The sequence below is a fragment of the Anolis sagrei genome, chromosome 6 (genome assembly GCF_037176765.1).
Source record: "Anolis sagrei isolate rAnoSag1 chromosome 6, rAnoSag1.mat, whole genome shotgun sequence".
Lineage (NCBI taxonomy): Eukaryota > Metazoa > Chordata > Lepidosauria > Squamata > Dactyloidae > Anolis > Anolis sagrei.
Genome location: NC_090026.1, coordinates 16,142,791 through 16,159,602, shown reverse-complemented (window position 1 = coordinate 16,159,602; position 16,812 = coordinate 16,142,791). Strand labels below are relative to the sequence as shown.

General features: G+C 40.6%; 1 protein-coding gene across 1 annotated transcript in view; it reads left to right on the top strand.

Annotated features, from left to right (window-relative positions):
• ITGAL (integrin subunit alpha L) overlaps positions 1 to 16,379 on the top strand; it is a 69,397-nt gene extending 53,018 nt beyond the window's left edge. Inside the window, exons 22-30 of the mRNA XM_067469828.1 lie at positions 1,322 to 1,401; positions 3,343 to 3,429; positions 4,541 to 4,616; positions 6,630 to 6,740; positions 7,399 to 7,470; positions 9,626 to 9,730; positions 11,640 to 11,735; positions 15,255 to 15,362; positions 15,662 to 16,379. Coding sequence (XP_067325929.1) covers positions 1,322 to 1,401; positions 3,343 to 3,429; positions 4,541 to 4,616; positions 6,630 to 6,740; positions 7,399 to 7,470; positions 9,626 to 9,730; positions 11,640 to 11,735; positions 15,255 to 15,362; positions 15,662 to 15,859 — 933 coding nt within the window. The 3' untranslated portion in view covers positions 15,860 to 16,379. The remainder of the gene's footprint in view (positions 1 to 1,321; positions 1,402 to 3,342; positions 3,430 to 4,540; positions 4,617 to 6,629; positions 6,741 to 7,398; positions 7,471 to 9,625; positions 9,731 to 11,639; positions 11,736 to 15,254; positions 15,363 to 15,661) is intronic.
• The last annotated feature ends 433 nt before the right edge of the window (positions 16,380 to 16,812 follow it).

The window sequence follows — 16,812 nt, the reverse complement described above, 5'->3', positions numbered from 1 at the left end:
AACCTGACAGAGAGCTAAATGCAGCCTAGAACTGGGTTCCCTTGAGTGGGGATAAGAAAGAAGTGTGTAAATTAGCACTTTTTTGTGGCTTCTCTGTAGAACAGTGTTTCTCATCCTGGGGGTGTCAGAGGGGTCGCTGAAGACCATCAGAAAACACAGGATTTTCTATTGGTCATGGAGGTTCTACGTGGAAAGTTTGGCCCAATTCTATCGTTGGTGGGGTTCAGAATGCTATTTTATTGTAGATAAACTATAAATCCCAGCACCTACAACTCCCAAATGTCAAGGTCTATTTTCCCCAAACTCCACCAACATTCACATTTGGGCATATTGAGTATTATTGCCAAGTTTGGTCCAGATACATCATTGTTTGAGTCCACAGTTCTCTCTGGAAGTAGGTAAACTACAGTTCCCAAACTAAAGGTCAATGCCACCAGACCCTTTCAGTATTTTCTCTTGGTCATGGGACTTCTGTGTTCCAAGTTTGGTTCAATTCCATCATTGGTGAAGTTCAGAATGCTCTTTGATTGTAGGTGAACTATAAATCCTAGCAACTACACCTCTCAAATGTCAAGGTCTATTTTCCCCAAACTCCACCAGTGTTCATATTTGGGCATATTGAGTATTTGTGCCAAGTTTGGTCCAGATCCATCATTGTTAGAGTCTACAGTGCTCTCTGGATGTAGGTGAACTACAGCTCCCAACTAAAGGTCAATGCCTACCAGACCCTTTCAGTATTTTCTCTTCATCATGGGAGTTCTGTGTTCCAAGTTTGGTTCAATTCCATCATTGGTGAAGTTCAGAATGGTCTTTGATTGTAGGTGAACTATAAATCCCAACAACTACACTCCCAAATGACAAAATCAATCCCCCCTCCCAACCCCACTAGTATTCAAATGTGGGCATATCGGGCATTTGTGCTAAATTCGGTCCAGTGAATGAAAATACATCCTGCATATCAGATATTTACATGATGATTCATAACAGTGGCAAAATTATAGTTATGAAGTAGCAACAAAAATATTGTTATGGTTAGGGTCACCACAACATGAGGAACTGTATTAAGGGGTCACAGCATTAAGAAAGTTGAGAAGCCCTGCTGTAGAATGTAACCTTAAAGGCACCAATGAGCCTAATGGTGGAAATAGCAAAACGTGGCTTTTGCTTCTCATCCAATTCCTGCATTTCAAGGTGTAAAAACATCAACTGCTTGGTATTATGATCACTGCCTCTTTAGTTAGAAAGACAAACTTACAGATAGACAACTGTTTGATGGTAAGTGAATAATCTCGTTTTTGCTCTCCTCCTCCTTCCATTTCAGGCGTTGATCCAGCTCCGGTTTGGCATCCTTACCGAAAGTTCCTGGGGGAATGACTTGGAAATGGAGGTGAATGTCAACAGGTAAATTTATTCTATTTGTTGTCCTGGATTCTTGTTTATTTCTACCATAGGGCAGCTTTTTCCAATGCTACATATATACAATGGCCTTTGTTCCTAAACATAAGGTTTTCCAGATTTTGATGTTAAACAATTCTCTGGAATTAGTTTATTTTTTCCCATAAAGAAGGTACAACTGTTTCACCTTGTAATTATAATGAAGGATACGTTCCTTTTGTGTATCATGTCCATTCTTGAGGAGACCTCCTTAAATGAGGAAGGAGAAGAAGAGAGCTAAGATAACAGGACTCCAATGGAGACAAAGGCATTGGCAGTCCAATCATGGCAATGGCAGAAGCAAAGCCTTAATCATCCATGCAACTCCTCATGCTGAAGGACTTCACCTTATGAAGCATCATAGATTAAAATACTGGTTCCAAATGGGCACAAAACACTGTGATCCATTAAAAAGAAAATCACTAACAGAATTACATCAGCTGGGCTAATTCACTGCTCAACATTAAGAAAACAAAAATAATGACTAGAAGATCGCTTACTTAATTTTAAAGCAGACAGTGAAGGCACTGAAATAATTCAGGATTTGCCAAACCTTGTCTCAGTCATTAATCACAATGGAGATTGCTGTTGCACCCCAGGCCTCGAAACACCTATGACCACAGCACCACACAAGAGTCCAGAGTATAAGCAAACAATTTATTATAAAATATATGAAAAATCAGGAATAAGGAAAGAAGATGTATAATCCAAAAAAGGTTTAGCAGTAGGTGATAACCAAATAGTAATCCAAATGTCTCATGTAAATCACTAGGTATTACAGTCCAGGAATAGCCAGAAAGTCACAAGTTATAATAATGTTTTAACTGTTTTGTTTTATTTATTGTCTATATTGCTATTATAGTGTCATATTTGTTGTGGCACTGAATTGTTGCCAATGCAAGCTGCTCTGAGTGTGTGTGCCCCCCCCCCCCGGGGAGGGGGTTGAGAAGGGCAGGGTATAAATGTTATAATAATAATAAATAAGTTCAGCATAAATCCACAAGCAAAAGGTATACTTAATAAAACTTAACAGGAACACAAAAACAAGAACATAGAAAACTTCCAGGAAACTTTAATCCAAAACCAAAGCTTGGCTTGAAACAAGAACCAGAGAACTCAGGCCTAGCTCCTCACTTGAATGCTACATTGCCTGAACTAACCCTTAGGTAAACAACTTGCTAATGAATAGGCACCCATGAAGTTATTTCTTTTCCCATGAATTTTCTCCCCAACTTTCCCACATAAGCACTCCGACTGGTGCTGCCTATTTTCTACACTAATCTGTAAATGAAGATCTTTGTTGATCTCTGTAGCTCCAGGTGTTTTTCCATGGAAGCCTTCTGTATTACTTAGCTCTTCTCCCAACTCCTTATCTAATGTTGCAGTTTCTGGCTCCTTTCACTGACCTTGAAGCTCTGGACTTTCTGAGTCAGGTTTCTTCCAGAGAAAACTATCATTTCTCTGACTTGAATCTTCATCACTTTGGTGCCCCAGGAAATCTCACAATTCTCTCTAAACCATCAGTGAACCCATCATCACAGGCTGTATTAGAACAACTGCAGTCAAGATATCAGAAGAATACTAAGATTTGGAAGGGCAGTTATGAAGGAACTAGACAAAATCCCGAAGTGACATGACATAACATTGAATACTAAACTGTGGACAAAGATATTCTCTGTAAGCTACAACCTCTTCTTGGCACCTACTTTGTTAATCTCATTGAAAATAACAGTGTTCTCTATTATACACAATGTCATGCATCAACACAAAATCCAGAAACATAACCTTCATGGATACAGGTGTAAAACTATAGACGCAAAGACAGGGTTGTTGTTGTTGTTGTGAAGAGTACCTTTACAAATAATTACAAGTGTTCTTGGCATCTATTTGACAATCTCTTTCTCATAGTGATAATGAGGAAAATGATACCCTTCATGACAACACAGCTAGACTCCGAATCCCTATCAAGTACCCCATCAACATCGTAGTTGAGAGGTAAGTCTCTAGAGGTCTTTCTCCTGCCCTGCTGCTATGGATCTGGTAACTGAGTCGCCTGCGGGCTGATATGGGCGGGATATAAATAATGTAAATAAATAAATAAATAAATAAATAATATAAATCTGTGAATGCGATACTGCCACATATAGAATAGAGAATATGGGAATACCATCTTCCCAATTAAAAATAGTTCTAGGTCTACTTTGTAATTGTTTGTTTGTTTGTTTACTGCTTTTATATTCTGCCCTTTTCACCCTGAAGGAGACGCTGGGCGGATCACAGAACACATACACAGCAAACATCCAATGCCTTTAGACATACAGGAGAGACAAATAGATAGGAGTGTGTTTCGGCATTTTTCCAACTTTGGTGCCCTGGAGGTTATGCTTGATTCTGGCCACAAGGAGGTGCTGTCGCTCCATCCTTCATCCTCTATGATAGTTCTCAACTGTGGGTCCCCAGATGTTTTGGCCTACAACTCTCAGAAATCCCAGCCAGCTGTTAGGATTTCTGGAAGTTGAAGACCAAAACAACTGGGGACCCACAGGTTGAGAACCACTGCTCAATGATGAAGAGCCTTTGATCATAGGCTTTCCTCCTGTTCTTTGATTGCCGACTTTTTATGGTGGCATAAAATACCTCCCCGCTTAAGTGGTGCCTAATTTCTCTACTCACAACTCATAGCTGTTTTCAAACTGCTTAGGTGGGCAGTAAGCTAGGCTGAAGGCCGGATGCTCACCCTGACCTGGGCTTGAACTGCCAACCTTTTGGTTGGGAAAGATCTATTGCTGCTAGTGATTAACCAGCTGTGCTAAAGCCCAAGTTTATTTTTGCCTGGAAGGGAAGGAATACATTACATTTCCCTCTCTTACATGGGAAGTAATCTGATTCAGAAACAGTATATGGAGCAAAAATTAAATTCCTTCTTCTTGCTGCTTAGTCCAAAAAAAAAAAAAAAATCACAGTATCCCACAGCTACATTTGAAAAAACATCAGGAGCATCATAATTAAAATTCAGCAAACATGACTCACAGAATGAAGATTAGCTGTAAAATACCTCAGTTCTGATGCCTCTCTCACCCTCAAATCTACTTTCTTTCCAATACAGGTTACAGGCATCTACCCAGCATATTAGCTTCAGTTCTCGACGTCAAGAAAACAAGACTGTGATACACTCTTATAATGTAAGTGGAGTTCAAGGACCGTAAACTGCACGTCAGGTTTCTTTCCTGGTGCTTGGAATCCAAATGTGATATAGCAACCTTGCTAAACCTTAGCAAATCTGGACCTGATTAATGTCTGGATGGGAGCTCTAAATATGCAGTCCTGAATTCCATCCTGAAGGCACAAATACAGGGTTTAAACACAATAATTTCAATAAATGTCTAGTCTTCTGTTCTGCAGACCTTTTTACATCATTCTGACCATCTGAAATACACAACCTTGACAAAATGCAGTGCAATGGATGAGGTTTAAAATTCCATATACATATTTAAGACATGTGTATCTTCTATATATGTAGCTGAAGGCAGCGATTCCCAGCCAGACATGCAGAACGTAGGAATGATTCTGCATGATGTAGAGGGAAAATATCTACTTAATCCATTATTCATGAGGAAGTGCATGGAAGCAAACCAGATATGCTGTTTAATGCCCTTTGTGCGTAAGCGAGAGAGAGAAGTAAACAGGTGGTATAAGACATAGGTGCTGTTTATGATTCTTCATATATACACATATACACACACTCAAACACAAAGGTTGTAATATATTATATATACTACAACTTATGATATAGTACAATATATAATACTAATAGTATAATATACTGGTAGTGTATTATATATCTTGTGGTATAATAATATATTACAATAGAATGATATATAATAATTCTATTACTAATAATATTGCAGTATAGTGGTATAGTGCAATCCAACAATATAATATAATATTTATACATATAATATAATGTAATACAATATAACAAAATATAATAATATATAATAATAATAATAATGCAACATAATATATGAAATATAATACCACTGATAATATATAATAATATATAATGATCATACTGTTTTATTATTGTATGTTCGTATATTTTAAGTTGTAATGTTTTTTACTGTGAGCCACTTCAAGTCTCTGTATGGAGAAATAAAGCAGGATATATATAAATAAATAAATAATAGGTGCTGAGCCCCATCATGATCATGCCTTGAAGAGAAGGGCATTAACTCTTTTCCTCCTGCCATGATCTAGCTATAACAGGGCTTCCATGCTCCTGATATTTACAAAACATTTGTCTTTGGAAATATCAAAGTATTGTTTGCGGTGGTGCTATGGGTTAAACCCTTGTGCCGACTGAACTGCTGACCTGAGGTTTGGCGGTTCGAATCTGTGAGATGGGGTGAGCTCTTGTCTGTCAGCTCCAGCTTCCCATGCATCAGGCATGTAGCCGGGGGGGGGGGCTTGAGGGGCTTCACACCCCCCCCCCCGAAATTCTCATGGTGGTCCGCGAAAAGGCCTTACTGGTGCATTATTTAAACTGTTATGTTTATTCATATCATGATCTGATCACCATACTCAATATATCCCATATGCATGGGGGTATTGGGGTAACGATACAAAAGGTTTGCTAAGGTAGACCCTCTTTCGCTCAGACTCAGCCCCCCCCCCCCGAAACAAACTCAGCCCACCCCCACTCCCGAATCGAAATCCTGGCTACGGGCCTGCCATACATGAACATAAGAGAAGCCTCCCACAGGATGGTAACACATCCTGGCGTCCCCTGGGCAACATCTCTGCAGATGACCAATTTTGTCACATCAGAAGCGACTTGCAGTTTCTCAAGTTTCTTCTGACACGATAAAAACAAAGTTCCATTGAGACCATAGTGGAAGCATAAGGTTACAACTCTCCTGCCCTATATCCTGGGTTGATCTACCTCCTCCCTCACTGTTCCAGCTGGTATGATTAATTAAAGTATAAATAATTAGCTGTAGACTCAGTATCTGATGATCAGAGGAGACTGTAATGAGCTAGAATGAGAGACTAAAAGTCTGACTTGAACTTCAGGAATACCTTGTACCTGCCTGCTTCAGGTTCCAATTTCGTGGCCTCTGGTCTTTCGAGTTGCAGCTTGTTAAGCTTTCTTTCATGACTCTGGTTTTTTTTTAATCCTTTTCCTTCCATTCTAGGTAACAAACTGGCCCATGGGCACTTTCCCACCTCCTGACGTATCAGTGTTTGTGAAGGTGCCAACCAAGTCTCCTGATGGGCTGACTTGGGAGGTGGAAGGTGTCCAGACTGTGAGTATGGGACTTGCAATTGAAAATACAAGGTGGAAACTCAGCACCCTCTAGTGCTAAATTAAGATATGTGAGAATCCATCGAAATGCTCATACACTAAAAGCTTTCCAAATATTTCATGTTGGTGACAAATGACATTCAGTTTTCCTAGTAAACAGGAGGACACATCTATCTATCTATCTATCTATCTATCTATCTATCTATCTATCTCTCTATCTATCTATCTATCATCTATCTATCTATCTATCATCTATCTATCATCTATCTATCTCTATCTATTCCCTATACTGTCTCACTCCCCTGTTCTCCCTCCTCCTTTCCATCGTAGTTTCCCTTTCCCTCTGAAAGTCTTCTTTGTAATGCAGAGCAACATATATATAGTCACGTGAACAGTTGCATTGACTCACACATTGTCCTTTGAAATTCAAATGGTATTTAGGTGTCCATGTGGGAGGTCATAAAGCAAGAACTCAAAACTGTCTCTCTGTACAAACTCTTGCACAGCTCAAGCCTAAAAATGTAACTGCTGCCATAATTCCCAGGCTCAGCTAGTCTCCTGGGCATAGCCCAACCAATCAGCTTCGTGCTTTGCATTTTCAGTTAATACACTCACCAACTGTTTTTACATGCCCTGACAGATTGTTCTCCTCTTTCTAGGATCCCTCGGTGTTTTGTCAACCCATTCTAATGGAGAGAAGTGCAAGTAGCCCTTCTGAATGGATTGAGACGGTAAATTATCTCAGTATGAGAGTTGTAAAAAAACAAATAAGACTCATATGTCAAATTCTGTTGCAAATGTAATACTTAATTAAATCATTCTTATCTCTTCCGTATATCAAGTCTCATATCAACCTGCAATTTAGTACAAGGAAGACAAGATAGGGAGGGGAGGGAAATGGAAGCAGGAGTATAGAGGAGAATAATATTATGTGTTTTATTAATGTATTTACTTTTAAGGAAGACAAAGAACGGATTTGTATGTGAGAGAAAGTGAGTGAGACTATGAGAGATAGAGACAGTGAATGAGTTTAAGAACTGCTAGATTGGGTTGCTGTGAGTTTTCCGGGCGGTATGGCCATGCTCCAGAAGCATTCTGTACTCGAATGATGGGAGGAGTATAGATCTGGGAAGGCTAACTTTTATTGAGTCATGCTAATATTTGCCATCTATCTTGTTCAGTTGCCTGCAATAATTGTATTAGACAAATGTTTTAAAATATGTATTGTTGAAGGCTTTCATGGCCAGAATCACTGGGTTGTTGTAGGTTTTTTCTAGAGGCATTTTCTCCTGATGTTTTGCCTCTGAGGATGCTTGCCATAGATGCAGGTGAAACGTCAGGAGAGAATGACTCTAGAACGTGGCCATATAGCCCAAAAAAACCTACAACAGCCCAGTTTTAAAAGATGTTTGTTTATTGCAAATTGGTTTTTATACGTTATTGTTTTACATATACATATTGTTTTCTATGGTCTCTTATATAATGTTGTAAGCAGCTTTGGGTCCTGTTTAGGGAGAAAAGGCGGTTATAAATAAAGAATTATTATTATTATTATTATTATTATTATTATTATTATTTGAAACACAACAAGATTAGTACACAGCAAACAAGATCACTATGCTGGTTGTTGTAGCGGATCACACATTGGACACTTCCCAAGTGTCTAGGACTGTGTGATGTATCGGTGAATAATGCGTGCAGATCCCAGTAAGGTGGCTTTCTGCACCTGGCAGATGATAATTTTGTCAGCGCTGATTATGTTTAAGTGCAGGCCAAGGTCTTTAGGCACTGCACCCAATGTGCCAATCACCACTGGGACCACCTTGACTGGCTTAAGCCAGAGTCTTTGCAGTTTGATCTTTAAATCCTCATATCGTGTCAGCTTTTCCAGTTGTTTGTCTTCAGTCCTGCTGTCACCTGGGATTGCAACATCGACAATCCATACTTGGTTTTTTAACATGATTGTGAGGTCAGGAGTATTGTGCTCCAAAACTCTGTCTGTCTGAATCCAGAAGTCCCAGAGTAGTTTGACGTGTTCATTTTCTGTAACTTTTTCAGGCTTGTGATCCCACCAGTTCTTTGTTGCAGGCAGATAGTATTTGTGGCACGAGTTTCAGTTAATCGTCTGAACAATGGTGTTATGCCTCTGCTTGTAGTCTGTCTGCATAATCTTCTTGCAGCAGCTGAGGATGTGATCTATTGTTTCATCTGCTTCCTTGCAGAGTCTACACTTGGGATCTGTCATCAACTTTTCAATTTTGGCTTTGATGGCATTTGTTGTTGTTGTTATTCTCTTCAGACGTTTCGCCCACATCTATGGCAGGCATCTTCAGAGGTCGTGAGGTCTGTTGGAAACAAGGCAAGCAGAGTTTATATATCTGTGGAATGTCCAGGGTGGGAGAAAAAACTCTTGTCTGTTGGAGGCAAGTGTGAATGTTGCAATTGGCCAGCTTGATTAGCAGGAAGCATCCATGCTTTGAAGCTGCCAGTCTATTCAATGCTAATCAAGCTGGCCAATTGCAACATTCAAACTTGCCTCCAACAGACAAGAGATTTTATCTTTATTTTTTATTTATTTATCCTATTTATATCCCACCTTGGACATTCCACAGATATATAAACCCACTTGCCTAGTTTCTGACAGATCTCACAACCCCTCTGGGCAAAATGTCAGGAGAGAATGCTTCTGGAACGTGGCCATACCACCTGGAACACTCACAGCAACCCAGTGATTCCGGCCATGAAAGCCTTCAACAACACAACAAACCGCTAGACTATTCTGATATTAAAACAAATGGGCATCTGGGTAGCAGCATGTAGAGATGCCACAAAGATGTCTTATATGTGAATGTTCCCTTTCATAAAACTGTTCTGTTTCCTTCCTAGAAATGTGAAGTTGGCGAATATCGCATCTATCGGTGTGATCTTGGACAGATAAATTCCTCTGTAATCAATGTTACTGGGATGATGCATGTGAAAAGCAACATTGAGGTAAACGCTCCTGAATAGTTCTGAAAGAACAACATGCAACAGGTCCTCCTTGCAACCAAGAAAATGTGTAGAATTGATACTTGGGAGAATGGGAGCTTTCTCCCATTTCGTGCATCCCATTATTTCCAGTGCTTTGCAAAAATATTCAGCCCTCCTTCGCCTTTTACGTTTTTGTGGTGTTATGAGCTGGAATTATAGCCAGTGATTTAAACAAGAAACTCAGCATTGTAGAGGTTTGCAAGAACATTTCAACTGTGGCACAAAAATTAAATTGGGATTGCTCCAATTTAATGAATGAAGGACATTACTTTATATCCCAAGTGAAACCTTTTTCAGTATTATTTATTTTTCTACCTTGATATTCTAGGATGTAGGGCTGTGTGGAAGGTCCCTAAGATGCTCAAAACAACAAGGCACTACATCACATGTACAATATACGCTCTGTTGCTGAGCTCCATCATGTCTCCATTTTTAGATTTTTGTAGTTAAATCTAGTAGAAGTCCAACCAGAAATGAATGGAGATCTAGGGCCCTTCCACACCGCCCTATATCCCAGAATATCAAGGCAGAAAATCCCACAGTATCTGCCTTGAACTGGGTTATCTGAGCCCACACTCAGATAATCTGGGGTTTTCTGTCTTGATGTTCTGGGATATAGGGCTGTGTGGAAGGGCCCTAAGTTAGGCTGGTTCTACCCTGACCATATAATGCAGTTCAAGGCAGTTCGTAGAATCATAGAGTTGGAAGACACCTCATGGGCCATTCAGTCCAACCTCCTGCCAAGAAGCAGGAAAAGTGCATTCAAAGCACCCCTGACAGATGGCCATCTACCCTCTGCTTAAAAGCCTCCAAAGAAGGAGCCTCCACTACACTGGAGCAGAGAGTTCCACTGCTGAACAGCTCTCATAGTCGGGAAGTTCTTCCTAATGTTCAGATGTAATCTCCTTGTAGTTTGAAGCCATTATTCCATTGCATCCTAGTCTCCAGGGTAGCAAAAAACAAGCTCTCTCCCTCCTCCCTATGACTTCCTCTCACACATTTATACATGGCTATCATGTCTCCTCTCAGCCTTCTCTTCTTCAGGCTAAACATGCCCAGCTCTTTAAGCCGCTCCTCATAGGGCTTGTTCTCCATTTTAGTCACCCTGCTCTGGACACATTCCAGCTTATCAACATCTCCCTTCAGTTGTGGTGCCAAGAATTGGACGCAGTTCAAATTGCATTTTATGGTTGGAGTAGAACCGGCCTTAGTTATAAATCCCAGAGTCCACTCTAGTTGGGTCAGTATTAGATTTAACCTCAATTATATTGAACATAAACAAGAGGAATGACATAACAGATGTTCTCTATTTGTACCAGATGTGTTTATCATGCTCTGATGTTTTAAATCTGTACCTACATGTTTGCAGACCTATGAGGAGAGCTAGTAATGCACAAAACATCAGACAATCACATGGTGATTGGTGCTGCAGAAATGTGCGTTTAGCACAAACTGCTTGTTTTAAATAAATGTTAAGAGTTGTATGGTCCATTCACTGCTGGAAATAACTGATGGAAGTTGTAGTTCAGCAACTTCTGGGTAGCTATCCTATTTTTTTTCCGTGTTTGGAGCAACTTGAGAAACTGCAAGTCACTTCTGCTGTGAGAGAATTGGCTGTCTGACAGCTGGATGTTCTGATGTTTTGCCATTCTTGTGGGAGGCTTCTCTCATGTCCTTGCATGGGGAGCTGGAGCTGACAGAGGGAGCTCACCCGCACTCTCCCCGGATTCGAACCAGCAGTCTGTCAGTCTTCAGTCCTGCCAGTTATCCAATTGCTACCACTGTTTTAAATATGTTAGGATTTCCTGCATCTGAATTACGTCGTTTGTTATGACTAGAAACTCACTGTCCATTTTTCTATCTTTATTAGCATTTTCTTCCGTCAAAGTTTTGCACCGCATTATGGTTAATGTTTAATACCACAAGATATGTGAACTTCTACGGTCAAGAATTTGCCCAGTATCAGGTAGTAAAGTCCAATGTTCCTTCCTTATTGTGCTTGTATTTTTAGAACTTTAATTCATTTAATATCTTCCATCAAAATATGATTCATTTAAAGCTGTTTGTTTTAGGGGAAAGGTTCTCAAACTATAGTTTGCAATAGTCTGGAATAAGTTAGAGAACAATGGGAAATATCTGTACTTGCTTAATTTTTTCAGACAATCAACATTAATGTTATGAATATGAGGTTGAATTATTTGATGGAGAAATAGATTACATTTCCCTCTTAAACTGAACCAGCTAAATCAGGCATGGGCAAACTTCGGCCCTCCAGGTGTTTTGGACTCCAACTCCCACAATTCCTAACAGCCTACCGGCTGTTAGGAATTGTGGGAGTTGGAGTCCAAAACACCTGGAGGGCCGAAGTTTGCCCATGCCTAAGTTAAATACTCTTCTCAACTATTCAACTATCTGCCTTTTCACTAAATTGTCCTAGTTTTGATGCTGATGTGACATACATTCCAATATTTCACACATGAAAAACAACATCACTAATTGGTCAATATGACACAAGATGAACAGACAAGCTAGGAGAGACTGCAGCAGTTTGCTTTTGCCTGAGATTGCTGGGAAGGGCTAGAATCCCTCCTTCTGTTCCCCCTGAATGCAAACTCCATTTGCAATTTGAAATGCAGTAAGACAAGAAGAAAGGGGAAAATAGCGCGGGGAGAGAACAACTGGAACATTTTCAAAACAACTTCAAATAGAGAACAATAGAGAATGAATGGGAACCGTCTCAAACTGGGTCACTGTAAGTCAGGGTTGATTGTGAAGACAGGTAACAGCAACATGCAGCAGTTATTGGTTGGCTTCTCTGAAAGTGTGTCCAATTTTATTTTACAACTAGCTGTCCCTTGCCAGGCGTTGCTGTGGCCCAGTCTGTGTATATGTGTTTTGTGTGTGTATATCTGTGTGTATATATTTGTGTATATGTGTATATATGTGTGTGTTTGTTTATGGTTTTGTGCATGTGTTTTAATGGGTTTTTTTTTTAAAAAAATGGCTTTTTAAATCCCTTCCACTGTGTCTTTCAGTGTTTTTTATCAGTGATGGTCACTCATTGGTCTGATAGGTGTATTGTGTCCAAATTTGGTGTCAATTCGTCTAGTGGTTTTTGAGTTATGTTAATCCTACAAACAAACATTACATTTTTATTTATATAGATTTATTGTGGCATTTTGCTTTGGTTATCGTTCTTCATCCCTGTTGGTTCTCTTGGACCTTGCAGTGACCTTCGATACCGTAGACCAGGGGTCCTCAAACCTTTTAAACAGAGGGCCAGATCACAGTCCCTCAAACTGTTGGAGGGCCGGATTACAATTTGCAAAAAGCATGAATGAATTGCTATGCACACTGCACATATCTTATTTGTAGTGCAAAAAATAACACTTTAAAACAATACAATAATTAAAATGGATAAAAATTTTAAACAAATATAAACTTATTAGTATTTCAATGGGAAGTGTGGGTCTGCTTTTGACGGATGAGATAAGATGATTGTTGTTGTTGTTATTGTGTGCTTTCAAGTCATTTCAGACTTAGGTTGCCCCTGCGCGAGGGCCGGGTAAATGACCTTGGAGGGCTGTATCCGGCCCCTGGGTCTTAGTTTGAGGATCCCTGCCCTAGACTATGGTATCCTTCTGAAATGCCTCACAAAAATAGGGCTTGGAGGCACTTTCTTACAGTGGCTCTGGTTCTTTCTAGATGGTCAGTCTCAGAAGGTGTTATTGGAGGACACCTGTTTGGCCCCCACTGCCTTTGACCTGTGGGGTCCCGCAGGGTTCAGTATTGTCCCCCATGTTGCTTAACATCTTCATTAAATCCCAGAAGGGGCTCATCCGGATTTTTGGAGTTTGATGCCTTCTGTACACAGATGACATCCAACTCTATCACTCCTTTCTACCTACTGCTAAGGGAGCTGTCCAAGTGCTGAACCGATGCTTGGCAGCTGTGATGGTCTGGGTGAGGACGAACAAATTGAAATTGAATCCAGAAAAGACAGAGGTACTCCTGGTCTGTTGAAAAGCCGAACAGGGTATAGGGTTACAGCCTGTGCTGGATGGGGTTACAGTCCCCCTGAAGTCACAGATTCTCAGTTTGGGAGTGATCCTGGACTCATTGCTGAGCCTGGAACCCCAGGTTTCGGTGGTGGCCAGGGGAGCTTTAACACAATTAAAACTTGTGCGCCAGCTGCACCCATATCTTGAGAAGCCAGACTTGGCCACATTCATCCACACTCTTGTTACAGCTCGAATAGACTACAGCAACGTGCTCTCCGTGGGGCTGCCTTTGAAAACTGTCAGGAAGCTCCAAGAAATCCAATGGGCGGCCGCCAGCTTGCTCACCGGAGCAAAGTATAGGGAGCATACAATCCCCATTACGTCAGCTCCACTGGCTGCCAGTCTGCTACCGAACACAATTCAAAAGTGCTGACTTTATCCTATAAAGCCCTAAACCAGTGGCTCTCAACCTTTGGGTCCCCAAATGTTTTGGCCTTCTACTCCCAGAAATCCTAACAGCTGGTAAACTGGTTGGGTTTTCTAGGAGTTGTAGGCCAAAACACCTGGGGACCCACAGGTTGAGAACCACTACCCTAAACAGTTCTGGCCCAACTTCTCTGTCTGAACGTATCTCTCCCTATAAACCAGTTAGATCAGTGGTTCTCAACCTGGGGTCCCCAGATGTTTTTGGCCTTCAACTCCCAGAAATCCTAACAGCTGGTAAACTGGCTAGGATTTCTGGGAGTTGTAGGCCAAAAACATCTGGGGACCCCAGGTTGAGAACCACTGAGTTAGAGCATTGAGATCTGCCGGAGAGGCCCTGCTCTCGGTCCCACCCCCTTCGCAAGTACAAATGTGGGCATGAGAGACAGGACCTTCTCAGTGGTGGCCTGTAGACTGTGGGACTCCTTCCACATTAGATCCCCCCTGGGTTTTAGGAAAATAATTAAGACCTGGCTTTGGGACCAGACATTCAGAGAATTGATATAGAATTGATATGAATGCTGCAGCATGAAGATTTAGGGATGTGTTTTAACAGTTTTTAATAATTTATTGTATTTATATGTTTATTAGTTGTTTGTTTTAATGTAATATATTTTATACACTATATATTTGCAATGTGCCACTGAAATGGCTAAACTGTAAGTTGCTCTGTGTTCCCTTCGGGATGAGAAGAGCAGGGTTAACATATAGGAAATAAATAAATAAATCTGATATTTGTACTTCTGCTTTAGAAGAAATAAGTATATTCAGTGTATGATAGAAATCACATTTATTTGAAAAGGGGTAGCGGATAAGAGAGGCCTGTAACAGAGAATAATATGCCATTGGGCAAGGATCCCAGGCTTGAGTGATAATACAAATATAATTTTCCTGATTCAGAATCAGGCTGTTTGTCTCAGATGACATCCAATATCTTTGGTTATGATCTGTGTTGCTTCTTTCTCTTTCCCTACACTTCCTTCCTTTGCACATGCCTACAGGATACTGAACTGGAGGTGATTTTTGAGATGAATTATCTTCCTATTATAATAGGCAGTGGAGTAGGAGGCTTGTTCTTGCTCATCCTCATCATTGTACTACTTTACAAGGTAAGTCTGAGTGAAGTGACATTAATCATTATGAGGAGCTCATAATGATTAATGCTCAGGGCTTTTTGTTACAAAATTTAGACTGATTTATTGAAAAATCCATGGCTCTGTTAATTGTATGGCATGCTCTACTTCTAATGAGAAAAGCAAAGAAATATGGGTTAAGTTGTGAGAGGCGATTTGTTTCCCGAGGACATTCTACTCATTTCAAATTTGGATCTGCAGCTGACTTTCCCATGTCCAAACTGTCCCTATTACTTCTACTTTGCTAATAGTTTTCCCTTCTTTTTTCCCTCCAGTGTGGGTTCTTTAAGCGTAATTATAAGGCAAAGATGGGTGATGGTCTGGAAGAAAATGAGAACGTGCTACAACCCAAAGACAACGTCGAGGAAGGTACAGAGAAAGAAGCCAAACCGGAAAACGACGCAGAGAGTGACAAAGAAAAAGAAGCGGATGCCTTGGCAGAGCCACTGAATGGAGATGCCGAGGCCAAATGACCAAATCAGCCCCTTGGGCTGGAATCCTGATACTTGGATTATTATTTTTTCAGGAAAGAGGAATATTTCACTTTTACTGTCTGCACATACTGTGCAAAATTGAAACTGTATGACTGTGGTTATTTCTGTAAAAATACCATCCGTGTAAGTTGTGGCATTGCTCAGGATGTGGTGACCAGAAACAAGGATGGCATTCTTATGGACAAGTATCCTTGTTGCTCAATGACAAATTGGCAAATTATTTGTATAGATATGGTTATGTGTTTCATTAGGTTCATTTGCACATTATAAATAAGAATGTATATAAGAGAGCAACTTCCACTTTGCAACCAAATTGGATGGGTTGGACAGGATGGCACTTGTGGTCTCTTCCAACTCTTTTATGGTTTTATGGAAACTCAGCTCAGCCTCCCTGTTTCCACCCTTCAGCTGATCATTAATTGGAGGAGAAAGGACCATAGAAGAAGCTCTGAAGCAGGCATGGGCAAACTTTGGCCCTCCAGGTGTTTTAGACTTCAACTTCCACAATTCCTAACAGCTTTCCTCTGAGGCTGAGAGAATGTGATTTGTCCTAAGAGACCCAGTGGTTCAAATAAGGGTTTGAACCTAAGTTTCCAGAGTCATAGTCCAATGTTCAAACCACTACATCATGCTGGTCTGCCAATCTGATCTTGGAACTAGGAGCCTCCAGTGGCACAATGGTTTAAACCCTTGTGCCAGCAGGACTGAAGACCGATAAATCGGAAGTTCGAATCCAGGGACAGCTCGGGTGAGCTCCCACTGTCAGCTCCAGCTCCCCATATGGGGACATAAGAGAAGCCTCCCACAAGGATGGTAAAACATCAAAACATCCAGGTGTCCCCTGGGCAACATTCTTGCAGACGGCCAATTCTCTCACACCAGAAGCGACTTGCAGTTTCTCAAGTCACTCCTGGCTAAATCTATATAAATAA